Source organism: Sapajus apella, unplaced genomic scaffold (genome assembly GCF_009761245.1).
Source record: "Sapajus apella isolate SASKATOON/1434 unplaced genomic scaffold, GSC_monkey_1.0 scaffold65, whole genome shotgun sequence".
Classification (NCBI taxonomy): domain Eukaryota; kingdom Metazoa; phylum Chordata; class Mammalia; order Primates; family Cebidae; genus Sapajus; species Sapajus apella.
In genome coordinates this window covers 838,100-865,980 of record NW_022437005.1, presented here as the reverse complement: position 1 = coordinate 865,980, position 27,881 = coordinate 838,100, and the positions used below count along the sequence as shown (strand labels likewise).

The following is a 27,881-nucleotide window of genomic DNA, read 5'->3' as shown; positions in this document are numbered from 1 at the left end:
TTGTGGGCAGAGTTGGAAATTCTCCGACAACCCCATTATATCTCCCCAGGCATTTGGCTGTCTTATTTACTGCTAATCAAGAAGAAAAGAAACCACAAGTTCAGAGGAAGGGCCTTCACTGTGGGTCACAATGATACTGACAGGTCTTGCGGAGAAAGATTCTTAGTTGGGCCTTGAAGCAGGAGTAATATTGGAGATAACAGAAAAGAAGAGACAATGAAAACTGTTTAAGTAAAAACAAGGAAGTAGGAAAGAACCTATTCTATCTGTGGAACATTGAGTAGAAGAGTTTGGCTGTCACCAGTGTTTGCGTAGGTGAGGTAGTAGTAAGAAACGAGTTCACTATGACATTTTTAGGTCAGACGCTGAGGAATCTTAGATTTTGTGCCAAGTGGTTTGATTTTATCCTGCTGTTCTTGAGAACTGAAGGCTTGAGTTGGGCAGTGGTATGTTCAAAGGCATGCTTGAGAGAAATGTATCCAGCGTGAATCTGTAACCACTCGATGGGTTCATCCTGCCTTCTGCCCAGATAGAGCCAATATATCAAGACGGGAATTCCAGTAGAAAAAGGGTTTAATTCACATAGAACCGGCTAAATGGGAAACCGGAGTTTTATTATTACTCACATCAACCTCCCTGAAAATTCCAAGGCTAGGGTTTTTTAAGGATAGTTTGGTGGGCAGGAGGATAGAGAATGTGTACTGCTGATTGGTTGGGGATACAATCATCTGGGTGTGGAAAACAGTCTCTGTGCACTGAATCTACTTCTGAATGGGGACCACAGAGGAGTCATTGGTCTAGGTGGGCCTCAAAAGACATCTCAAAAGGTCAATCTTGTGTTATACAACAGTGATATTATTTAACAGGAGTCATTGGGGAAGTTGCAAATCTTGTGACCTCTAGAATAGTGGCTGGTAATCATTGAACTATGCCTTCATCTTAGCAGAATTCAGGCCCCTGTCATCCTCCTAACCTGGTGGCCTTTTATTAGTTTTACAAAGGTGGTTTAGTTTTGCGGAAAGGCTATTATCATTTAAACTATAAACTAAATTTCTCCCAAAGTTAGCTTGGCCCACACCCAGGAAAGACCAAAGGCAGTTTGGAGGTTAAAGGTAAGATGGAGTTGGGTTAGGTCAGCTCTCTTTCACTGTCATAATTTTCTCACTGTCATAATTTTGGCAAAGGCTATTTCAAATCTCCAAGATACAGGGAAGTGAAGAGGCAAAAGGGCAAGTGAAGATGTGAGAGACTATCAAAACACAGCTTCTTTCTCTGATGAAGAGCTATAGCTAGTCTATAGATTGACCCAGGAGAGTTTACAAACATGCTTTTATTGCATTTGCTGTTTAAAAATTAAAATTCACATGATAAACCCCTCAACAGAAAATCTTGTCAGCAGTGTTTCCAGAATATTTCCAGAAACCAACCACAAGCACTATCACCATTTCCCCCTCTACCGTCTTCTATCTTCACTGTCATCATCAACTCTCAAGTGGGTTATTTCAATTGGCCTCTTTTCCCCACTCCTTCTCTAAGATATTATATTCTCCATACATGAGCCGGAATGATGCTTCTAAAATTTAAGTTAGTCAATATCACTCCTCTGCTCAGGACCCTCCACAGGGCTCCCATTCACACAGACCGCAACTCCCAATCCTGAGCCTGACCTCAGCACTGACTCTCTGTCTCATTATTCCCCCTTCTCCCCACCCCACTCACTGTGCTCCAGTTACCCTGTCTTCCTTGCGCACCCGTGTGCTCCAGTTACCCTGTCTTCCTTGCGCACCCGTGTGCTCCTGCTTCAGCGCCTTTGCATTTGCCATTTCCTCTGCCAGAACTCCCTTCCTATTTGCATGGCTAACTCCCTCCCTTCTCACAGGGGTATACTCAGATGTAATCAGAGAACTTCTCCCTGTATCAAATAACACTTTTATCACTTCCCTCCCCTTTCCCTTTTTAAAAACAACCTCCTTTTATCAATTATTATCTTCCCTGGCAGAAAATCAGCTGCAAGAGGGCAGATGCTTTGTTGCTTGGTTGGTTGGTTGGTTGGTTAGTTGGTTGGTTTATGGCTATATCCCCAGTTCTGAGAGCAGAGTCTGAGAGTAATGCTCCATAAATGCTTGTTATTAAAGTATTTAATCTCTGGATGCCTTGGAGAGTCAGAGAAACCCTCCCTGTCTTCCAAGGCCCTCTAATACTTGGTCTTGCTGGCTGTGTTCTGCTGTTGTTCTAGGTAAGAGAGAAACCCAATGTTAAGAAACACTGACCCCTGTAAAAGAAGGCAGTAGACACATCAGACAATCACAGGCATTTGCCAAATTTGTACTGCCTCCCAACTTAGATGCTAGTTATTGTTGAATTGGAAAGTTAAATGCCATTGTTTAAATGGCAATAACATGATAATCCCACTATACCAGAGAATGAAGGATGCTCATCAAAGTCCATGTTCTCTTCTTCCAGATACCTCAATAGATTATGCTTCTCATCCCTGCTGCAGTTAGGTGGGGCTAATAGAAAGTGGCTGAAAGTGGGAAATGCAAATCAAAACTATAATGCCATACCACCTTACTCCTGCAAGAATGGCCATAATAAAAAAATTTAAAAATAATAGATGTTGGCATGGATGCAGTGAAAAGGGAACACTTCTACACTGCTGTGGGGATGTAAACTGGAACAACCACTATGGAAAATAATGTGAAGATTCCTTAAAACACTAAAAGTAAAACTATCATTTGATCCAGCAATCCCACTACTGGGTGTCTACCCAGAGGAAAAGAAGTCATTATACGAGAAAGGTACTTGCACATACATGTTTATAGCAGCACAGTTCACAACTGCAAAAATATGGAGGCTGGGCGTGGTGGCTCACACCTGTCATCCCAACATTTTGGAAGTCTGAGGCAGGTGAATCACTTGTGGTCAGGAGTTCGAGACCAGCCTGGCCAACATGGTGAAACCCCATCTCTACTAAAAATACAAAAATTAGCCTTTAGTGGTGGCAGGCACTGGTAATCCCAGCTACTTGGGAGGCTGAGGCAAGAGAATCACTTGAACCCAGGAGGTGGAGGTTGCAGTGAGCTGAGATCATGCCACTGCACTCCAGTCTGGGCAGCAAGAGTGAAACTCCTTCTCAAAAAAAAAAAAAAAAAAAATGCCCATCAATCAACTAGTGGATAAAGAAACTGTAGTATATATATACAATGCAATACAACTCAGCTATAAAAAGGAATGAACTAAAGGCATTCACAGCAACTTGGACGGGATTGGAGAATATTATTCTAAGTGAAGTAACTCAGGAATGGAAAACCAAACATTAGATGTTCTTACTCATAAGTGAGAGCTAAGCTATGAGGATGCAAAGGCATAAGAATGATACGATAGACTTTGGGGATTCAGGGGGAAAGGGTGGGAAGAGGGTGAGGGATAAAAGGCTACAAACTGGGCTCAGTGTATACTGCTTGGGTGACGGATACACCAAAATCTCACAAATCATCGCTAAAGAACTTACTCATGTAAATAAATACCACCTGTTCCCCCCGAAACCTATGGAAATTAATTTAAAAAAACAACTTATGCTTACTAAGTTATTATGTACTTGCTAAACATCCAATAAATTTTAGTTCAAATTTAAAAAAAAAAGGAAGTGGCTGAAAGCACTATGTTCCCTTTCTAGGTCTGGCCTATTAAAGAAATTAAAACAAACCAAATGACACAAAACAGCAAAACAAAAGAGAAACCTTTTTTCCACATAGTCTTCCAACCTCTTTCCCTTTTTGTCTGCTAGATATTGATGCTCCGGGAGACTTGGAATCCACATGTTGAAGCTGGCACAGTATCTATTTAATATCTGCTTAGGTCCCTGAATGACAGCATGGAGCATATTATTTTATTTGGCCATAGAAAGAATTGAAGTGCTGATACATGTTACAACACAGATCAACCTTGAAAACAAATACTAAATGAAAGAAGCCAGTCACCAAAAAAATCACATACTATATGATTCTATTCATATGAATGTCCACAATAGAGAAATCTATAGAGCTAAAACATAGATTAGTGGTTGTACAGGGGTGGGGTAGGGAGGCTAGGAGTACAGGGAGGGTTATATTTAAGGGATTTGTGGGTTTTTTTCTTAGGGTGATATAAATGTTCTAAAATTGTGGTAATGGTTGCACATGTCTGTGAATATTCTAAAAAACCATTGAATTATACACTGTAAATGGGTTAATTTATAATACGTGACTTAGATCTAATTAAAGTGTTTTTATTTTTATTTTTTATTTTTTGAGAGTCACTCTGTCGCCAGGCTGGAGTACGGTGGCATGATTTGGCTCCCTGCAACCTCGCCTTCCCCGCCACCTCCCCGATTCAAGCGATTCCCCTGCCTCGCCTCCCAAGTAGTTAGGATTACAGGCACATGCCACCATGCCTGGCTAATTTTTTTGTATTTTTAGTAAAGAAGGGGTTTCTCTATGTTGGCCAGGCTGGTCTTTAACTCCTGTCTTCAGGCAATCCGGACATCTCAACCTCATAAAATGCTGGGATTACAGGCATGAGCCACCACGCCTGGCCTAAAGCTGTTTTTAAAAAGTTCATTACATGGCTTCATTTCTCTGCTTGCTCTGGCCCCTGGATCACTGCTGTGATGTCTTTGCTACCACCTCAAAAGATTTAAGCATGCCAGGAGGTCGTCCTGGAAAGAAAGAGTTTAAACTGTACTAAAAAAAAAAGAAAAGAAGCAAACAAAAAATCTTGGCTATTCTTAGAAGTAATAATTGACAATGGAAAAAATTTAATCTTTCAATATAATTTACCCTGAAAAATATGTAGGTAAATCATGAATATGTACTTTCATAAAGCTTTAATTTTCTCCCTTAATTACTGCATTATATTCTACTACTCAGAAATAATCCCCTAAACTTATTACCCTACTTTAAAAAGATTGATTGTAATTAAATAACTTCTGAAAAGGACTTTTGGGAAATATTATTTTAATATTTTGGGAAATATTGTTATTTTAAAGCCAGTCGCAAGATTTTCCATACTTTCCACCCATTATAAATTTGTTGTAATGTGTAAGGCAATATCAATGTCTTCATTTTTTGTAGCTAACACAATTGACATTACCATGACAACTTACCAGTGGAAGGGTAAATTGGTGAAATTCTCCTATTTTATTTATAACATTTAGCTTTTAATGCTTGGCTTTGCAGTTCAGATGATAATTTAATAGGTTTAAAAGGTTTTTATTCATAAAACATATGGATTCTAAAGTGAAGTAAGCCATCTGTCATTTTGATTTGAAAAAAGCAAGAATTAGAGTAATTGCATTAAGCTTGTATTTTTGCCATGAATATATGAATTTTTTACTTTCTTGTTGTTTCATTTGAAAAAACTCACATGTGAACAAAATGAACAACAGTCTGTTTCTTTGTAGGTCTCAGCGAACAACATAAAACAATATTTATCACACATATTGGAACAAAGAACATCAAGTCATGTAATCAGTAAAAGAGAAAATCTCTTAGAAAAAAAGAAGAATCAACATAAAATAAGAATAAAAGAAATTCGAAATAAAGATATCTTGAAGAGAAATAAGAATCATTGTAAGTAGAATATCTTCTCACATGTAAATTTAAAATGACTACATGCAATCTAAAATCAAATTTTAGAGCTGCTTTCTGAGAAGTCTTAGGATTTAGTCATAAATATTTATACACACAGAAACATTAAATTCTGCAGGCTTCTACCTTTGTTTTATTTTAATTTATTTTATTTTTTTGAGACAGAGTCTCACGCTGTTATCCAGGCTGCAGTGCAGCAGCATGACCACGGCTCACTGCAACCACCACACCCTGGACTCAAGAGACCCTCCTGTCTCAGCCTCCTGAGTAGCTGGGACTACAGGCATGCACCACCACACCTAACTAATTTTTAAAATTTTTAGTAGAGATGAGGACTTGCCATGTTGCCCAGGCTGTTACCCCATATTTTAGATTCAGAATTTGTACTGATGATAATAAGGAAGGTTGATAATCAGAAACTGTGTTCTTCTGACACAAGTAAATACAGAAAAATAATCACTGCTAATAAGAGCAATAGATAGAAATTGAGAACCATGGGGTTATGGAGGAGAAAGAGAATAGTTTTGGGGCTGGATGAACTCATCGAAGTTAATCTCTTTTTTTTTCTGAGTCCTGCTTTGACAAGGATTTTTAAATTTTTAAATCTTAATATTTTAAGGGTATTTTTTTCTCACATTTACCTCCAAAAGACTGGTTCACTGCCCAGTTGAAGAACTGGCTCAAGATATGACATAGAAATGTTGACATGTTTAGCTAACTGAAGTTAGGGATTTAGCAGGAAACAAATGGTACATTTAAATTGAATCATTTGAGAGCAGTTTAATTAAGAGACTATTTCTAAAGGTGTAGACAGGATATAGAGAAACCACAAAGATCCCTCTGGGGCCAGTAGCAGGACTGGCATTACCACCCCATGGCCCTGAAGTGCCACAGGGCAGTAGTGGCACCAGAGATATGTAGGGAAGGCTCTGTGACAGAACTATGGCCTCAGGTCAAGGACAAAGCCAGCCTGCAGAGACCCAGATTGAAAAGGCAGGGAAGAAATAGCCCCACCTCACTTTCTGCTTACCTTTCATACCTCCTGCTAGTGATGCCTTTCAGCCAAAGCACTTCAGAAACAGGAAGAAAAGGGAGTCCATTGATGTGATGCAGTTCTTATGGGTTAGAGTCCCAAGGCACAGAGCAGGATGGAGTGGGATCTAGAATAGCAATCAGAAGGCTGGCCACCATAGCCTATGCCTGTAATCCCAGCGCTTCAGGAGGCTGAGGCGGGCAGATTGCCTAAGGTCAGGAGTTTGAGACCAGCTTGGCCAACGTGGTCAAACCCTGTCTACCAAAAATACAAAAATTAGCCAGGCGTGGTGACATGTACCTGTAAGCCCAGGTACTTGGGAGGCTGAGGCAGGAAGATCACTTGAGCCCAGGAGGCAGAGGTTGCAGTGAGCTGAGATCAGGCCACTGTACTTTAGCCTGGGTGACAGAGGGAGACCCTTTCTAAAAAAAAAAAAAAAAAAAAAAATACAATTAGAAGACATCAAACACACCTGGCTTTCCAGACAGGGGCGATTAGATAGCATGAACTAAAAGGATAAAGAGATTTTAGTGGCACACAGTAGGACCATAGTTAGTAAAAGTAAAGTTTCAGGATCTTAGAGTAAAAAGGAATATTAGAAGTCCTCACCTAAAAATACTAAGTCAGTGAAGCCATCAGGATTCAACCAGAAAAAACAAAAACAAACAAACAAACAAACAAACAGTAGGAGATGTCTATACTTAGGAATTTATTGCAAGAGACTGGCTTATTCGACTGTGGGGCTGGCGGGGCAAGTCCCATATCTAAAGAGCGGGCGATCAGGGAGAACAAGCTGGAACTCTTGGGCGTGAGCTAAAGCTGCTGTCCATAGGTGGAATTTTTTTCTTCCTCAGAGGAGCTTCAGTTCCGTTCTTAAGGCTTTGCAACTGATGGAATCAGGCCAACCCAGATTATCTAGAATAATCTCCTTTTGATGGGTTTTAATCATAGCTACAAAGCAGCATCACAGCAACAACTAGATTCCTGTTTGAATAACTGAGGATGATAGCCAAGCCAAGCTGACACATAAAATTGATCATCACAGGCAGGTGTCTCCTAATCCTTACGTGTTTGTCTACATTTTTAAATTTAAGTGCAACACTTTACATTTATGTGTATTAAACTTCACTACGCATATTTTACATTAACAGGCATTTTACATTTATGTGGATTAAACTTCATATGGACTATTATTCCAACCTATTGATTACATTAATGAATTCATTAGTTATTCTCTCCTAGCTTTTGAAATTTTGACAAGCATATCACTTCCAATCTTTTACCCATGTTCTTGTTGGAGAAGTTAGCAAGATGGGCCAAATTTAGCACCTAGGGCCCACAATAATCCACCATAAATCTTTAGAGTTTTATTGGTGACTGTGTGTCTTATTGGTGAGTAGGTAGATGTAATCACTTGGTCAGGAATATCTGACCAAATATAGGTAAGTTAAAAATCTGCATGTGATGTGGCTGAGAAAATTGTATTTACCAGAATGTCTTATACAATGTGCACTGCCTTGTTAAGATATGCTTGGGGTCATGTCTTCACGAGAATTCGTGGCTGGCATACATCCTCCCCTGCTCTCCCACCTCCCCCCAACACAGAAGCCCAGTGTCAGCTGATGCCAAGTCTTCAAGGATGGAAAGGCATTGCCCTGTAGAATGAGGGAGAGAAGGGTTGCCATTTTGTTTTTGAAAGGGTGAGAAGAAAAGAACAGGAGAGGAACTATGAAAACAGCAGATATGAGGAGCAAGAAAGATGGTGATTGGCTTCTGAAAGTTAGTGAAACTTCAAAGTTGGGAGATTCCAACTGATATTTTAAAATCAGCAATGTCTAACATGACTGTGAAAAGTTGGTTTTGTTCCTGGGATAACTCATCTTCTCTTTCTGCTCTTTAAAATATTAGATAAAATTTGTATTCCTCATGAATGTGTTGTAAGAGTGAATGTCCTCTTGGGACAAGTCAAAGAGACATGAAGTTTCACTGCGGGTCCATGCGACGTAGTTGGGAACCGCACCTGTTTAATCAGGAGTTAAGAAAGTAGAGGAAGCCATGGAGGAGTTACCTTCCCTAGAGCAGAGTTTGAACTTCATAAACTGTGGAATGAAACAGGAATATGGGTTACACATGATTATCAGACTGACTCAGAACCTTATTGAACTCTCTTCTCATTTAATTCCCATTTCAACATGCTGTGCACAGAATATGTGTGAGAGATATATAGATCTATAAATGCCATTCCACAGACCTACCAATCCTTCACAAAACAGAAATGGTATTTGACTTACTCTCAAAGCTTCTTTCTAATTCTTAGTGATTAAATATTCTTAATGGAAGTGCTCACAAAACACATATAATAATCTGTTCTAAAAATTAAAGAGATTAACATCAAGTTATAGTTCCAGAATATAAATAAATTTATCTACATTTTAAAAACAGAGAAAACTGTTTACCCATTTTTGGAATTTTGCCTCTTGTCTCTTTACCCAGAATTTCTCACCTATAACAAATAGCATTTATACACCCATTGCTTAAAGGGAAGATCTGTGCCTGGCACTGTATCTGTCACATAGTTGGAATGAAGAAATATTTGCTGAATTACACTGAGTTGAATTCTTTCTGTAGAGAGCTAGGATATAAACTAGATCTTCTAACTCCAAATTTAGCATTCTCTGTATGCTATATTATAATATGGTGCTACATAAAAATAATAAGGCTTAACGTTTTTAGAGTACATTTGGATAGTATTTTATAATTGAACACAATGCTTTCCCATCCATTACCTTTTTTAAAATGGCATGTTCACTTTTCCTCAGGGTATTTTAACACCATAACTTCAACAACTAATTCTTCAATATGAGTCAGAATGAAGTCTAAAAGAATAATTATCTGCATTAAATTGTTAGCAAGACAAATCAAATACCAGTCATACAGTAGGAACAGTGGAGCCTATTCCTGCTGGCCACTGGGACACTATAGGCCATGTTCTTCCTGGCACCCCTTAGAATTAATCATCATTAATTTCGATGATCATACCCAATCACTACTGTGCTCTTGGTTGAAGGGAAGTATCTTGGAACCTTGTCTTAAGTCAGCCTTGGCATTCCTTTTTGCTGCTTCTGGGGCGTATGAACAGCTAGGCTAAATTTAACATTTGCATTCCATTTTATTGATTATTTTTTGGCATATTCGGAATGGACACTGTGAAGTGCTGTTCAGATTCCCCTTCAATGAGGAACTAGTTATCCAGTTGCTGGGAGTACAGTCTGTAGAAAGCCTTTGGCAGTCAGTCTCTGAAGGGACTGTTTTCAGGTAAAGAGAACTGCATAGCCAAGATCATGCCTCCTTCCTGGGGTAGCTCACTTCCAATGGCCAATTAATACAGGAGTATAAAGGCAGGATCATCTCACCCTAACCTGAGACAATGCTAACAGGCCATTTTAGCTCTATAGAGCTCCACCTGTGGGGTCAGCCAGGTGTTTCTCCCTCTGCCTAGTCCAACTTCTTCTTTAGCTGTGGTTCAGAAGGTCACTTCTTAACAAAAACCCCGACTCCTATTCCTAGGATCTGTTTATCAAGGAAACCAGCCTGCTCACCATTTTATACCTTTCCTAGTATTTACTAAAAGTTTTTTTTTAATCAACCCACAGTTTTATGTAAGCAAAATGATTTTAAAAGAAAGCTACTAAAGATCTCCCATTCTAGCAAAATGGTGGGTTAATCCAATAGGAAAATACTCTTGCTGCAAATACCTAAAAGTGGTGCCTAAAATATACCATAACTTTAAATGTTTTAAAGGCATAACTGGGCTCACAAGAAACTGAAATCCTCAAATGTGAGAAATAATGAAGAATAAGTACGTAGTTGATGTTTTGCCGAGTTGTAATCAGAGCTGGTAAAGGCTGAGCCTTGTATTTTAAGTCCCAGATTGGGGAATGAAAAAAGACATTAGGACTTTTGAGAAGGAAATTGGAAAGAAGAGCTATGAATAAAGTTAGGAGTCTCATAGAGCTGTTCAGACAGCAAAAGAGAAGATTAGGAAAAACAAAACAACCAACCAATCACCACCTGCCATCATAGGCAAATATCAAGGAAGCTTGCTCTCTACTGAAGCTCTCACAGGGGAAAAAACTCTACCTGGTAAACCCCTTACCACATCCCTGAGCCTCATACAGATGTGGATTTAGATTTATGCCACCTGATTTTTTGGGTGAAAACTTCTAAACCAATATCTTAACATATAAAAATTTTCTTCAATCAATAAAATGATGACTCTGGAAACCTGACAGAAGCAACACAAACTCACTCTGGAGAAACAATCTCACAATTCTCACAAAAGAAGCCTTACTGGGGAGGAATTCACAAGAAAATTTTAGAAAATAACGCAAGTGAAAAAAAATCTACTCAGTGAGTCAGTGTTCATGCACACTACCTGCACATGCACAATAAAAGGCATAGCACCCCAAGTCTTTTTTTTTTTTTTTGAGACAGAGGAGTGTCACTCTGTTGCCCAAGCTGGAGTGCAGTGAAGTAATCTCAGCTCACTGCAGCCTCCGTCTCCCAGGTTCAAGCGATTCTCCTGCCTCAGCGTCCCGAGTAGCTAGGATTACAGGTGCACACCACTGTGCCCGGCCAATTTTTATGCTTTTAGTAGAAATGGGGTTTTACGACGTTGGCCAGGCCAGTCTCAAACCCCTGACCTCAAATGATCAGCCTGCCTCAGCCTCTCAAAGTACTGGGATTACAGGCATGAGCCACCATGGGTGGCCAGCACCTCAAGTCTTGATAGAGTAGAACGACCTCCAAAAGTCTACAGGATATAGACATTTTTAAATGATTAAGAAAGCATAAAAACAAGGCATCCTGACAAAGGAATAAGCAGCCATGTAAAAGAGCCAACTGGAGTTAAGAAAAATGAAATGCCTATAACCCCAGCCATTTGGGAGGCCAAGGTGGGAGGATCACTTGAGCCCAAGGATTTGAGAACAGCCTGGGCAATGTAGTCAGAGTCTGTCTCCATGAAAAAAAGAAAATTAGTGGGGCATGGTGACACATACCAGTAGGCCCAGCTACTTGGAAGGCTGAGATGGGAGGATCTCTTGAACTCAGGAGTTCGAGATTACAGTGGGCTATGATCACACCACTGCACTCTGACCTAGGCAACAGAGTGAGACCCTGTGTCTAAAAAAAAAAAGAAAAAGAAAATGTGCATTCATTCAAATTAAAAAATCAAAGGATGGCTTAAGAAGGTCAGACATAGTAGAAGAGAACATTAACAAATTACCAAAAGGATCAAAAGAAATTGTCCTGAATGCAGCCCAGAAAAAAAATCCAAGGTGAAGAACAGAGACTCTTAGACCAAAAGAAAATTATCATACTCAACTATCTGCTGTTTGTAAGAAACATATTTAAAACATGACACACAAAAACTGAGTTTAACTGGTTAGAAATAATATCCCATACAACACTAATCAAAAGAAAGCTCATATTAACTTCAGACAAAATAGACTTCAAGATAAAGTCAATAATAGGGAGAAAAAGAGAATCACCACATCATGTTCAAAGGAACAATCACAAGGAAGTTGTAATAACTATAAGTGTGTATCTATAAACACAACCTCAAAGTATAAAAAGAAAAATTAAGTCTTGCAAAAGGAAATGAACAAATCCACAATTGTTGAAGATTTTTTAACACATCTCTTAGAAATTGATATTCAGCAAACAAAAACTTACTAAAAATCAAACAGATTTGAATGTATAAAGCTCAATTTAATAATATATGGTATTCAATTCAATAAAGAATATATAATTCCTTTTTTCGTTTTTTTGTTTTTGTTTTTTTGAGACAGAGTCTCACCCTGTCGCCAAGGCTGGAGTGCAGTGGCACGATCTCGGCTCACTCCAATCTTCGCCTCTCGGGTTTAAGCAATTCTTGTGCTTCAGCCTCCCAAGTAGCTGGGACTACAGGCATGTGCTACTATGCCTGGTTAATTTTTGTATTATTAGTAGAGATGGGGTTTCACCATGTTGCCCAGGCTAGTTCAAGTCATCCACTTTCCTGGGCCTCCCATGCAGGTGTGAACCACTGTGCCCAGCCAAAGAATATGTAATCTTTTTAAGCAAAAAAAAAAAAAAAAAAAAAAAAAGAACCTGTATAAAAATTGGCCACACACTAGTCCACAAAACAAGTTTCGACATAAACCAAGGAATCTATATGATTCTGCTATGCTCTCTGATCCCAAGGAATAAAATTACAAGCCACAAGTAGACAATTTTTAAAAATCCTTTTATGTCTGGAAAGAGTAATAAACACTTCTAAACATTGTTTGAATAAGTTAGAATGGAAATTTGAAAATATTTATAATAGTTTGATAATAAAAATACTACATAAAAATTGTGGAATGCCACCAAAACAATAACTAAAGAGAAATGTATCATTTCAAATTCATATACCATGTTTCTGTCAAATTTAAGATGTCATAAGTTGTAAGATACACCATTGTTTGATGGCCACTAAGAAATAGAAGTGCTGCTGATTAAATATGATATCCTCGTGGTGGTCTGTATCAATTGACTAACTGAAGCGGGGATGTAACAGCACAGCCCTGTTGCCTATGGGAAGGGGAAGTAACCTTCTAGTACCATCCACTCTATAAAGCTCTAAACTTCAGAAAGCCTATACTTGCTTGGTTCTTTCCTATGCCCTGTGTTGCGTTTCTCAGTCCTGGGTATGTTTCACAGTAAAATCTGAAACCTTAATACGTAAATTTAAAAATCAGTCAATCAATACCATCTAGAAAAATACAAGGAAAAATGTAGTACATTCCATTAGTTTGAATCTCAAGTTATATTTACCTTACAAGCCACATAAAGAATCATATAGAGCTAAAAAAATTAACAAGTGAGTGAGGTGAATATCTCTTGGTCTGACTGAAAATCAAGTGCTTTCATCATTAAAATGATACAAAGAGATAAAAATGGGAAATTCTTTTCCTCTGCAGGAAACCTAGCCTACACAGACGCTACATCCTTCTTTAAAAATCTAATTTCAATTGTACTTAATATAAACCGGCTTCAGCTTCAGATTTTGTGAATAATGCATCAGAAGAGTTCTTCACATTTGCCCTTATGTGTGTCAGGAAGATATAATCCTAGGTGAGGAGGAAGAATAACGATCCTTTACTAAAAATAACATTTCATCCAAGAAAGAATGACTCAGCAAAGAGTTTAGTCAAATAAAGATGCTATCGACTCAAATATGCTTGAATAAGAGCACAGATATTTACAATAATCAAGTTTATTTGCAATCTCCAGATCATTGTCAAACATAAATAACGCCAGTAGTATTGCTGAGAAATGGTAAAGAAATTATATTAAATGTAGAAAGAAAATATCTCTTCAAAGATCTACTCAACAAAATTGGAAATAACAGAGATTGTGTTATTATTTATTAATTTTATAATTATGCATTATTGTATATTTGTGACAAGGACTTAGTTCATTTTCAAAAACTATTAATTTAGCAGAAAGAACTTAGTTCATTTTCAAAAACTTTTAATTTAGCTTCTTGTTCATGAAACAAATCAAAAGTAATATCAATTATGTTGGAATAAGAGCTGAAACTTACAAAGCACTTAGGTACTAGGCAGTTTTCTGTTCTTATACTTAATTTTCTCACTGCCCTTAAGAAGAAGGGGCTATTATAATTCCCATTTTACAATGAAGTGATGTAGGCACTGAGAGGTTAAATAATCTTCCCAGGCCTATATAGTTGGTACCTAGTAGATGACATCCCAAATCTAGGCAATCTGATTCAAGTCTGCACTCATACTACGTCTCAAAGCTACAAACATGCAGAATCATGAGATAGAGAACACAAGTTAATCAATGGATGAAAAATTTGAAAAACAGGCCTATAAATACATTTTTTGTTTTAAAATAAATTTATTGTACATCGTTACAAGTATTTTAAGTAATGGGTTGTTTATTGAAAGTAATACTTCATTTACATGACACTATTGAGAGTGTTTCCTTTAAATCACTTTTCCCATTAGGTGAGTCATATCCCTTTTTATTTTGACTGTTTCCATGCCCGGCCCTGAACCACCTTATGTTCAAGAAAATTTGATCAATCAGTATCATAGTATTTTAGTATTTTAATAAACAGAGGCTGAGTGTGCTGGTTTATGCCTGTAATCCCAGCATTTTGGGAAGCTGAGGCAGGCAGATCACTTGGGGTCAGTAGTTCAAGACCAGCCTGGCCAACAGGGTGAAACCCCATCTCTACCAAAAAGACAAAAATTAGCTGGGCATGGTGTCATGCACCTGTAATCCCAGCTACTCCAAGGCTAAGGCCTGAGAATCACTTGAACCCAGGAAGTGGCACTGCACTCCAGCCTGGGCAACAGAGTGAAGAAAAAGAAAATTTGTATTCCAATATATTTGGAAAGCCAAAAAAGAATTACAAATAAAAGTAAAAGCCATCAGTAGAAATTTGTAGTGGTAAATCATTTCTCATATGTATCTGTATACAGGCCCAATATTTCAAAATTTATTTTCACTCTCTGAAAGCATTTTAATGGGAGCTATTACTATTTCACACACAAATTATTAGGTTTTCTCCATTATTTTTCCCCTTTAATTATGAGTATAAATAACAGATAACTCAGAGCAGAAATTGGATCCTGAAAGTACCTGGTGTTACTAAATTGGTTGGATAATGTGAAGTATTCAAAATAACTTTTAAAAAGCTTTTCAGTTAAGAATTTTTTATAGTTTTTGAATTTTAAATTTTTTAAATTTAATTTAAAAAGGAAAATGAGCAACTCTGCTTGTCAGGAACAACAACAAAAAAAAAACAAGAGCTACTTGTTCTTTGTGGTCTTGTTAATGAGGCATCAAATCCTAAATGCCTTTCCTTTAAAATGGTGTCAAGTGTGGTTCTTCTAATCAAATATTTCACTAAGTATTGTAATGGACTTCAAGAGGCACTGTGATGTTGTAAAAGGCTGTATGTGTATGAGAGTGTGTGTGTGTGTGTGAGTGTGTGTGAGAGAGTGTGTGAGAGGTAGTGTGTGTGCATGTGTGTGTACACGTGCGCACCTGGGCACTTTGTGGAAGGATCTTTGTATCTTTAAGTCTGACTCTTCCCACAACCAGCTTTCCCCATTTGTAAACTGGTGATGATGTTTTAAAAATTACAAAGTATTACATAAACTTTTGGAAAATATCACTGTATCAGTGATATTTAAAATATCACTGATTTTAAAAATATTTTAACATATCACTGTATCAATGATATTTAAAATTTAATTTCTTCATTTCCCTTGAATTCTACAAAGCTGATTTTGAGCCCTCATCCTATGAGGCAAGTTATCATGAGTATTTTCTCTCTGTGCCTTCCCCCAGGTCTTAGAAAAGTTCTGGGAGGTGGAAAAGCCTTAGGTAGAAAAAAAAATTTTTTTTTTGAGACAGAGTCTCACTCTGTTGCCCAGGCTGGGGTACAGTGGTGCCATCTCGGCTCATTATAACCTCGGCCTCCGGAGTTCAAGTGATTCTCCCATCTCAGCCTCCCAAGTAAGTGGGACTACAGGCACACACCACTGCCCAGGTAATTTTTATATTTTTTAGTAGAGACAAGGTTTCGCCATGTTGGCTAGACTAGACTCGAACTCCTGACTTCAAGTGATCTGCCTGCCTCGGCCTTCCAAAGTTCTGGGATTACAGGCACGAGCCACTGCACCTGGCCAATAACAAAATTAAAGGAATTCCTTCCTCGTTTCCTAGATGTACATTGGCCATCTTGAAGATGGCTGTTGCCCATGTCCTTATGTTTTTTTGGGATCTTGTGGCTCTGAGGTTTACTGTGCTATGCTCAGACAAGAGTGTCTTTGCCAGCCAGGGCCAAGAGTGGGGAGTCTTTGCCAGCCAGAGCTAAGATCCTGCCCCTCTGATATACCAGGCATCCCCTGCCTTTTGCTTGGAGAACCTTGTATCCCTTCCTTAGACTGAAGCATCTCTTCTCTTATCAGAAGTGTCTCTCTTTCAACTTCACCTTCCAGATCCTTTCACAAAAACCAGCAGGGAATAACTTTTTAGGCAGCTTCTGCCTTCTGACCTACCAATGTTCCTCAGCTAAGGAATAATATTAACAGATCTTGAATGCAGAGGCTAAAAAAATAGAGCAAATCTCAAACTAATAAGCCAACAAATTATATTAACACATTAATTTTAAAATATAGAACATAGAAGTAATATCATTTTTTTTAATTTGTTCATATATAGTACAAAAGCAAGCAGAGAAAAATTTTACAGATGAAGGAGACCAGCTATTTAAGATGGGCATCAAGATTCTCCAGCAGTCTAAAAGCCAAAAACAAAAAGAAGAGTAAGTCTTTATCCAGTAACCTTAGCCAAGTTGTTTCCAGGTTAAGAAGACAGAAAAATCCCAAATGTAGTTTATCATTAAAAGCTCATTGGGATAACAAGTAAGCTTATTTGCCTATAAGCTTTTGTTTTTAAAAGGATCAAATATGTATTTAAAGAATCCTACAAATTATCACTCTAAACAGGAGATCTGCATATCAGATTACAGTACCCAGATTAAGTGAAATTCAGAATTAAGACACTGATCTGACCATTCATGCAGAAATAGTTTTGGCTTTAATTTATTAGGTAATTCAAATGAAATAAAATGTGTGATTTGAATTAGAGGAAGTTGTTATATCAAAATGCTTTTATACTGGAGCGAGCATAGAAAGTCAACACCAAGGCCGGGCGCGGTGGCTCACGCCTATAATCCCAGCATTTTAGGAGGCCGAGGCGGGCGGATCACAAGGTCAAGAGATCAAGACCATCCTGATCAACAAGGTGAAACCCGGTCTCTACTAAAAATACAAAAAATTAGCTGGGCATGGTGGCACGTGCCTGTAATTCCAGCTACTCAGGAGGCTGAGGCAGGAGAATTGCCTGAACCCAGGAGGCGGAGGTTGCGGTGAGCCAAGATCGTGCCATTGCACTCCAGTCTGGGTAACAACAGGGAAACTCCATCTCAAAAAAAAAAAAAAAGAAAGTCAACAGCAAGACAAAAGTATGCCAAATTCCAGGGTCTTTATTGCTGGTGGCCACAGAGGACTCGTGTCTCTCCAACCTGTGGCCCTGAAAGGAGAAGTCAAGACCTTTTATGCCCGTAAACCACCTCGGGGTTGAGGGTGAGGGGTGGGGAGTGGGAGTGAGGGGCTTCAGACATTCCAAGGGCCAGTGGACTTTGGACATTCCGTAAATCACCTCCTGGGCAGAGATGAGGGTGAGGGGCTTCGGACATTCTGATTGTTACTTAAGTGGTTCACAGAAGTCAAGATAAGCGTTAGTTTACACATTGTCTGGGTAGGGTGGAAATTACAGACGTTAGTTACTTATTACAAGTCGCAGGGGCCAAGATGGCATGGGTTTGGACTGCTTGCCTGTCACATCAGGGTTACAGAGAGCAATTTCAACAGAAAGCCAAGGTATGGTTGAGGTATGCAGTTTTATGGGGCTTTTGCCATGTCACACTTTATTCTTCCTGGGTGTTTGTACAGTATCTTACGGTTTTTGAAGCACACTTTCATGTATGTGATTCTAGAACAGTCTTTTTTTTTTTTTTTTTTTTTTTGAGACAGAGTCTTGTTCTGTCTCCAGGCTGGAGTTCAGTGGCATGATCTCGGCTCACTGTAACCTCTGCCTCCCGGGTTCAAGTGATTCATCTCCCTCAGCCTCCTGAGTAGCTAGGACTACAGGTGTGTGCCACCATGCCTGGCTAATTTTTTTTTTTTTTTTTTTCAGACGGAGTCTTGCTCTGTCACCAGGCTGGAGTGCAGTGGCGTGATCTCAACTCACTGCAACCTCCAACTCCCAGGTTCAAGCAATTCTTTTGTCTCAGCCTCCCACATAGCTGGGATTATAGGCATGCTTTACCATGCTCAGCTAATTTTAGTATTTTTAGTGGAATCAGGGTTTCACCATGTTGGCCAGAATGGTCTCGATCTCCTGACCTCATGATCCACCTGCCTCGGCCTCCCAGAGTGCTGGGATTACAGGTGTGAGCCACTGAGCCTGGCCATTTTTTATATTTTTAGCAGAGATGGGATTTCACCATGTTGGCAAGGATGGTCTTGATATCTTGACCTCATGATCCAGCCACTTAGATCTCCCAAAGTACTAGGATTACAGGCATGAGACACTACACCCAGCCTCTAGAACAATCTTATAAGAAGAGCTTCGTTTTTCTCCTTTAAAAAGTTGGAAACAGAGATTCAAAAATGTTAAAGTGAGGTGAGCACAGATAGCTGGGAGGTGACCAAGCTGTGGCCACATGGTGTTACTTCATGTCCATGTTTCTCTTATCACTTATCTACCTTGCCCAAAGGGGAGGCATAAATATATTCTCCCTCCACCCCACATTTCTAGTGGAGGGGCACAACTTGTGGTCACCCCTCAAGGCTCTAGCTAAAGCCTTGGGATCAAATCCTAGTACTCTGATTTACTGTCTATGTGCCCTTGGATAAGTTACTGAACCTCTCTGTGATCTGGATAAAACAATTGTGCTCTTTGAATAGCGCCTGGCTCTTAGTAACCATGAAATACAGGTGTGTTAGTTTTATCTTGAGTCCCTTGACCAGTAAGTTGAAGGTATGGGGACAAAGAAGGCAAAGGGTATTTTGAACCAATAATAGAAAGTATGAGCCCTGGCCGAACACGGTGGCTCAAGCCTGTAATCGCAGCACTTTGGGAGGCCAAGGTTGGTGGTTCACTTGAGGTCAGGAGTTTGAGACTAGCCTGGCCAACACTGTGAAACCCTGTCTCTACTAAAAACATACAAAAGTTACACTTGTGGCATTCCAGAGCGGTGGTAGCCATCCCAGACAAGGCAGCAACAAAGTCCATGAGTTCTTAAAACCCAAGCCTCTGGGAAGTGTAAAAATATAAAGGATAAAGAGCACGCAGCTATGATCCTGATTATAACAACATCAACAACTTTCATTTATCAAGCACCTGCTTTGTGCTAGTTACTGTTTTAGGTACTTTACATGTGTACATTATTCACTGCTCACAATGATACTGTGAGACATACATAATTATCCCCAAGCTACAGAGAAGGAAACAGAGAGTTAAAAAGACGCTGTAATTCTTCCCAAGAGACAAGAAAGAAGTGAGGGAGTGGTTCAACCAACCCCAGCAAAACCTGGGCCTCACGCTCAATGTCCCTGAGGGCTGTTATAATGAGGATGGGGTAAAACCAGATCCCAAAAATAAAATCCAGCCTAATAGGAGCTCATCTCACTAACATGCCCACTGAGTAAGTAAGAACAGGGAATTCTCCAGCCAGCCTAGCTAAAAGAAACAGAAGTGGAGCACCAGGCAGGGGCTGGTCCCTGAGATTTCAGATGAGCCCTGACTATAACATGGGAGCCCACAGATAAAAGGGACCCACTAGGTGTGTTGCATCAAGTACAGGAAAACCCTCGATTCAGTCTGATGGGACAAAATCACTCTGAGAAGGTTCCAGGTAACCAATCACTTAATCTTGAAGGGGACCTTCTTTCTTTGGTCTAAATAACAGGGAGAAAGCCCAGTCGTAATAGCAGATCATCTATCAGTGTGGGAACCTTCATGCCTTCCTGGGTGTCTTTCAGTCTCAGCCTGTTCTTACCAAGACTGTCCTGCCCACAACCTTGCCCCAAAACTCAGTCTCCTCACCACCCCTCTGCCCTGCACCATTTTTTTAAGATGGAGTCTCACTCTGTCGGCCAGGCTGGAGTGCAGTGGCATGATCTTGGCTCACTGCAACCTCCACCTCCCAGGTTCTAGTGCTTCTCCTGCCTCCACCTCCCAAGTACCTGGGATTACAGGTGGCCATGACCACGCCTGGTTAATTTTTGTATTTTTAGTAGAGACAGGGTTTCGCCGTGTTGGTCAGGCTGGTCTCAAACTCCTGAGCTCAAGCAATCCGCCAGCCTTGGCCTCCCAAAGTGCTAGGATTACAGGCATGACACACCACGCTCTGCCTCCTGACCCTTTTGAGTTGGTAGCAATGGACAACTGAAATCTAATGGGCTCATAGAAAGAGATCTCAGGAGTTTGTGGGCAAGCTGGGTGAAGTTCTTGTGTTATCAGATGGCCTGCTGTCTCCTTAAGCAAGTCACATCTGTGCAGCTGTGACTAAGCTTAGAGCAGGTGGAAAGAAAATGATTGTACGCCCTCCTGACCAAAGGAGAAGAATTTCATTCCCACTCATTCATCTATCCTACCCTCTCTTTGCCTTGCCACTTCCTGGGTTGGCAGGGCAGGTGTAAGATAATTAAGACTAGTCCTTTTGGCTCCTCCACACCCACATCCTAGACCAACTCATTGATTCATTCAGCCTCTTCTTTTGTATGAGTAGGAAAAATAACTGAACAAGTCAGTGCTATTAAAAGTACAGATATTAAACAAGCATATGTCAGAGAGAACAGATTTGTCTGAGTGAGTCAGGAAGCCTTACTGACAGCTAGAATGGTCTTTCATTAAGAATCACTCCTCATCAGCAAAGAAGTTTTGAAGATAAGCTGTTGTTCTACACCAAGTTTCTGATGTGCTCTGCAGAAACATTGAGCCCTTCCTCCCCTATCACCCACCCAAGCATCCAATGCCAGACCCTGTAGAGATGATCCATATACCTAACTAAATTGTCTTTTGGGATCTGCCCCTGCTGCCCAGCTTCTCCCACCTTTTTCCTCTTGGGGATTATAGCCCACATCTTAATTTTACCTGTCAGCAACTTTATCCAGCCCTGGATCTTGCTTCTAATATCCCTTATAGCACCTTGGTTTTTCTGCCCTTGGAATGCAAGACACCTAGAAGGATTTGTTTTGCAGCCTGTTGCTGCCCTCTGGGTCCGGAGACTGAGTATGAAACTGCCAGAGATACTAGACTTACTATTGGAGACCCCTGCAGCCTATCTCAGGATTCTGTGCCCTGGTCCATGCTGGTGCCTCTCCCGTCCCAGCAGGCTATAGAGTTGCAGCAGCCAGCCACGTGACGGGAAGGCTCAAGGAAGTCTGTATCCTGATGCCAGACTCTCTTCCTTATGCCTATCCATGGGTGCCAGACATTTGCCTTTAGTGGCCTTGAGATCATCTACCTTGTTTGCCTTCCCGCCTCCAGAATCTCCGCTTGCTTTGACCTGGGTTAATTTCTTTCTTGGTCTCTTGGACTCCAGTTTTCTACCTCTTTTTGTTCCACTGGAGTACTCACCCTGTGTTTTGACATCCAGGACTCTAATTCCTACCTGGATGTTTCTCTGTCTGAGGTCCTTCTTGCCCAGACTACTCTGTTCCAGCTTCTGCCCAAGAGCAGCCTATTTTAGCCACAGAATGGACAGGCTGTGCAGAAAAATGAGTCTCCTGATCCTCCTGAGTCAGAAGCAATGGTAAATTTTTGTGGGTTTTCTTTTTCTGTATTTGAGTCAAGGTTACAGGTAGAGGTTAATGCTTTCTGGTCTTTCTACCTTCAAAAAGGAGGTTACAAAAGTAAAAATAAATTCCGAAAGTACTCCCTGTCTCTGACACGTTTTGACCTTGCAAGACTCTCCATCACTTCTTATACCAATCAGGTCCAGGTGGCTACCTCTGACTGGGACTTGGAGAGTGCAGTGTAGGGTAATCCTGTGGCACTCATCATTTTAATCACTAAATGTTCATACCACTTATCACCTCGTTATACGAGAGCAATTACCATACTATAAAACTTTGGAATCAATGCAATAGTCCCAATAATAATAGCTAAATTTATTGAGTGCTGACTCTATACTAGGCACAATGTGAAACATTTCCCATGCATGATCTCATTTAATCTTCACAGCAAACTTATGAAGTGAGTGATATAATACTGTCCCCATTTCATAGATTAGAGGATTACAGAGAAGTTATGTAACTTGGCTGAAATTATCTGACTACTAAGAGGTGGGACCAGGATTTGAACCAGGCAGTCAGACTCTAGAGCCCTAGCCATTAAGATTTTGTTTCATTATTGTTTTGTCTGACTTTGCTGTGTTGAAGACTATATTCTGTTTTAGCAAATTATTTTAAGATATGAAGGGGTCATCATTCTCCTGATAATAACTTCCTAGAGATTACATTCCAATTTTGATTTTTCTTACTTTTTTTTAGAATTTACTTCATAAAACAAATATTCATAAATAATGGTGGTGACCATAGGAGTGTTCATTATTTTAGAATAAGTTCCTCAATTTTTCGCTTTGCTCAGTGTATATGCTTACTCAGTGTATAAGATGGTGTATCTTATATATTTCTCCTTTTTAGTAGCTTTATTATTTGTGAGATATATTTGAAATTATAACTTTAGGCTGCGTTAGGAATGAAAAAAAACTCTACTGATCTAGATATGTAATGAACTTCAGCTAAACTGTATGGCAACTGGTTCCTGCTTGTTAGAGAGAAGTAGTATGAATAGTGTTGAAGAGGGAGAAGAAAATTTCATTTTTGAAAATCAAACTTGACTTCATATTCTTGAAACAGAGCCTACCTACTTTTTGCCAAAGCAGCTGACATGGGAAACTTGAAAGCTATGGAGAAAATGGCTGACGCTTTGCTATTTGGAAATTTTGGCTTGCAAAATATAACAGCAGCTATCCAATTATATGAGTCCTTGGCTAAAGAAGGATCATGTAAAGCCCAAAACGTGAGTTTTGAAAGAAAATGAAACCTTAAATAGCTCCATCCTGAAATAACTATAGACAGCGTGTGAAAGGAGTTGAGCAATAGTATTCCAGCTCTGCTGCCTGAACCCAGTCTAGGGAGGTTACCGTAATGCACTGAAACAGTGGCGTCAGGGCAGGAGTGCAGCAGAAGCCCTGGGAAAATTGTTCCAGCTCCATGCATGACTTTCAGGAATGGAACAGAACTGCTTTCAAATCCACTTTTCTATCTTCCATGACCTTGTACATGTTTTCAGATAATTTGGGACCTCCGAACCCCCAACAGCTAAATTTGATATACAGTGTATTCACCTGTGTGAAGAAATATGAAGCTATATCTCTTATCTTAGGGTGATATGTTTGCATGAATTTTACATTATAAAATCACGTAAACATATTTATAAGCTAAATTTAATTCGTTTTCTATTTTAATAAATGCATTCCATTTTATTCCAAGAATAACATAACCATTTCATAGAAAATATGGAAAACAGGCGAAGAAAAGCTTTTTCCAAGCCAACCATCTTGATTCAACTACCGTTAGGACTGCTTGGTACTTTCGCTTGGCTTCTTTCTTTGTGCATTTCTCTTTTTACATCATCCTAATCACAATGCAAGTGCATATTCATTTTGCTTCTGGCTACTTTCACTTAATGCTATAGCAAAAGCGTATTTTCATGTTGCTATAGTCTTATTTATGAAAACCTTTTTTTCTGATTACGAAAAAATTTGAGAATTCAGAAAGTATGAAAAAGAAAGTAAAGTTATCTAAAAGCGTTCCCCCCGGGGATCACATTTATTACTATCTAGACTTGGAGTCAGACAGATTAAGTTTGAATCCACTCTTTCATTTGTTTATTGAATCAGCTACTTAAGAAAACTCTTTTCCCTTCTTCTGCATGAAAATTTGACCTTTGTTTCACTCTCTAGTTCTGTTTCTCTGGTGATCTGATAGGAATAAAATGCTGACTATATTTCTAGTTAACTTGCTTGTGATAGAAATGACCTCTGATTGGCAAACTGCCTTTGAATTGGGAGAAACGATCATGAACTATAAATTCAAGATGGAGGTAGTACTTATCGGGACACTGGATACTATGCCTGTGGAGTTATTACAGTGAGAATTAGGCTTTTAAGTCAGGGTGGCTCCTGTATCCACCCAGTGTGGGTCTCATCTCCTTGCATCTGAGCCATCTTCTGAAGGACCAAAGACGATGGCTCCTGGAAGAATTATGAACTGCTGTAAGAACTCCCACAGGAAAAAAAAAAAAGTCCAGATGATGCCCTGTTGTCACACTGTGGTTACTATGCCATATCTGTCTTCATACACTGGTGGCAACCTAGCCTGTGGGAGTCCTGTGAGTCTGTATGTTTAGTTGAACCAGAAGTTGGACTGGAAGACCCCTGGTGGGTGGGGCAACCTTACTAATTTTTATCTGTAAAGTTAGAATAATGATGAAATATTGGGTATTGCATCTTTCTGGTTACTGCTATGTCTCTAACATTTAACACACTACCTGGGACAAGAATTAAAAGTTGAATGAGGAATTAATTAATTAATTAATTATGAATGAATTTATGGAGTTATTGTGAGGATTAAAATAATGTGGGAAGACAGTTTCACACCTGGGACATCTTTCATTATAAAGAAAGGATATGTGGGGAGCTGGGGATTAGGGAGATGTTGGTCAAAGGATAAGAAATTTTAGCAAGGAGGAAGATATAAATAATACTATTATTACAATATTGTTCTCCTGGAATATTTTCTAAGACTCCATAGAATTTTTTTAAAATGAGCTAATACTTCAGTTGCTGCTTCCTAACTTGCTCTTTATTCACTTAACAACGTATCATAGATGTCTTTCCATGTACATGTATACAGACCAACATTGTCATTTTAAAAATTCATATAACTTTAATTAAATTAAGTTGCTGAATACTGTTTTTACATCAGGGACTTTCTTGAAATTACATGTGAGATAATGCAAAAAACAGATTTGTAAATGTTATAATAAAATATGAGAGTTGTTAAACCTTCATCCCGAGTATTTGCTTAATCAAAAATGCAAAGTTCCAAGACAGACCAAATGTTACCAGAGATAACAGTTTCCTCCACTAAAAATGGTGCGACTAAAGACCAAATGTTACCCTTACTCCCACCACTAAAAATGGCAACACCTAATTTCTTTCCCAACTGGTGAACATGAATTTTATTTTTTTAGTGGGTGTATACATTAGTTAGTAAGTCAACAATTGTTTCTTGGATAGCTACTATGTACCAAGCATAATATAATTAATGGGGAGGAAAAGATTAATAAGTCAAAGTCCTCCTAGGTCAACCTGAAATATAAATAATCACAGCACAATTTAGGTGGATCACAGTGAAGGTATATATAAAATACTTTAGGTACAGAAGAGGGTCTGGCTCTTCCATCTTTTGTTCATTCTTTTAGTATCCCTGAAGAAGTTACTTTTCTAAACCTTGGGTTTCCCAAACCTGAAAAAGAGATTAATAATAATGCCCACATTATTTTACAAGATTGTCATAAGAACTAAAAAATATCTACAAGAGTCCTTAGCAAATGTTAAAGAACATTAATGAATACTGTCTGTAACAATTTTAGTCTGAACAGCATTGTCTTTGCAGTCAGTCAGTTCTGGCTTTACATGTTAGCTCAAATGGCCCCTAATAACTTGTCCTCTCTGGGTCTCAATTTCCTCTTCTGTAAAATGGGAATATTTGTTTAGATATGTGTGTTTTGGTCTCAAGGAGAACCAGAAGACAGAATATGAGTTGAGGACAAAATTATGACCCAAAAGCTGATATTGACCTGGTATACAAAATTCAGCCAAGCTGTTTTTGTTGTTGTTGTTTGTTTTCTTTTGTTTTTTTGAGATGGAGTCTCACTCTGTTGCCCAGGCTGGAGTGCAGTGGAGTGATCTCAGCTCACTGCAAACTCCACCTTCTGGGTTCGAGAGAGTCTCCTGTTTCAGCCTCCTGAGTAACTGGGACTACAGGCTGTGCCACTATGCCCAGCTAATTTTTGTATTTTTAGTAGAGAAGGGGTTTCACCATGTTGGCCAGGCTGGTCTTGAGCTCCTGACCTCAGGTGATCAGCCATCTTCGGCCTCCCAAAGTTCTGGGATTACAGGCGTGAGCCACCACACCTGGCCTCTGTTTATTGAAATACTAAAATACTATGATATTGATTGATTTAAAAAGTCTCTGCCCAACCCTCTCTATGCCCTCCTTCGCAGCCACCCTTATTCCTCACTTGGATTCCCCTGCCCCAAAGCTTCCCATGATCTAGCAAGCATAGTGTTAATATCTGAATAAGCAGAGAGCCTTCAGGATCCTGCTCTCAAAACTACAGCTGGATTAAATTCCAGTGCTTTGATGGATTCAGTTCTATATTTTGACTATCGTTCCTGTCACCACTATAGGAAAATCTGTTTCCAATAGCAAGTCCCCTTGCAGTTGATGTATTTCCTTGTGCAAAGAACAACTAGTTAAAGAGATTCTGTGTCACAAACAATAGTTTGATGGCTGGTTGCTAGGACCAGACTGGCCACAGGCCATACTGACCACAGCTCTCTAGTGAGGCTGGCCCAGTGACCACCTTTCTTCTTGGGCTGTTTCTGCCAGCCTGTCACAGAAATTCTGCCCTCACTGCTGGAAATATTGGGAACTGTGAGGACAACATAGCAACAGAAATGTGGCTAAAGAAGCTGGAGAGAGAGAGAATATGAAAGAGAGATTGAGAGAAGGGAGAATGAAGACACCTGCTATCTCTGGGGTGAAAGGGAAGTACAATCAGAAATACTGAAATGTAATAGATGGGAGGAGCCTGGAGTGCCAGAGGTTTGGTAGGGACCCTATTTAATAACAACAACAAAAAGATAAGAATTCCAATTAAAGTGGAATTGAGGAGGTAGAGGAGAAGAAATGCAATTTCTGACTATGTACAAAGGGAAGCTGGATGGAGGAAAGGGGGCATAATTACTTCTTTCCATGCACCTTGAGTGGTTTTCCTTGTAAAAATTCAAATAGACTGAAGGAAATCCCCATAAGGGCAACAAAAGCAATTAAGGTTATAAACAGAGTCCATTAAATCGATTTTCATAGAACCTGTACCTTTCAAATAATGAGAACTATTAATTAACAGAGTAGTCTTCATGAAAATGGTGGAAATGGAAGAAATTTCAAACAATCATACCCTAGAAGATGTTCTGTAAAATATTTTACTTTACCAGGCTGGAGATAGATAAGTTATATATTTTTCTATTCCTCATTTCTCATCCAGGAGGCAGTAATTAGAATTATAAAGACTCACTCCAAGGCTACAGTAATCAAAACAGCATGGTACTGGTATAAAAACAGAGATATGGACCAATGGAACAGAACAGAGGCCTCAGAGGCAACATCACACATCTACAACCATCTGATCTTTGACAAACCTCACAAAAACAAACAATGGGGAAA

The 27,881-nt window shown here is 39.4% G+C and overlaps 1 protein-coding gene across 1 annotated transcript in view; it reads left to right on the top strand.

Annotated features, from left to right (window-relative positions):
- The first annotated feature begins 5,131 nt into the window (after positions 1–5,131).
- The window catches only part of SEL1L2 (SEL1L2 adaptor subunit of ERAD E3 ligase), a 74,592-nt gene continuing 51,842 nt past the window's right edge, over positions 5,132–27,881 (top strand). Inside the window, exons 1-4 of the mRNA XM_032248211.1 lie at positions 5,132–5,161; positions 5,441–5,609; positions 16,948–17,050; positions 23,220–23,382. Of these exons, the coding sequence (XP_032104102.1) occupies positions 5,132–5,161; positions 5,441–5,609; positions 16,948–17,050; positions 23,220–23,382 (465 nt within the window). The remainder of the gene's footprint in view (positions 5,162–5,440; positions 5,610–16,947; positions 17,051–23,219; positions 23,383–27,881) is intronic.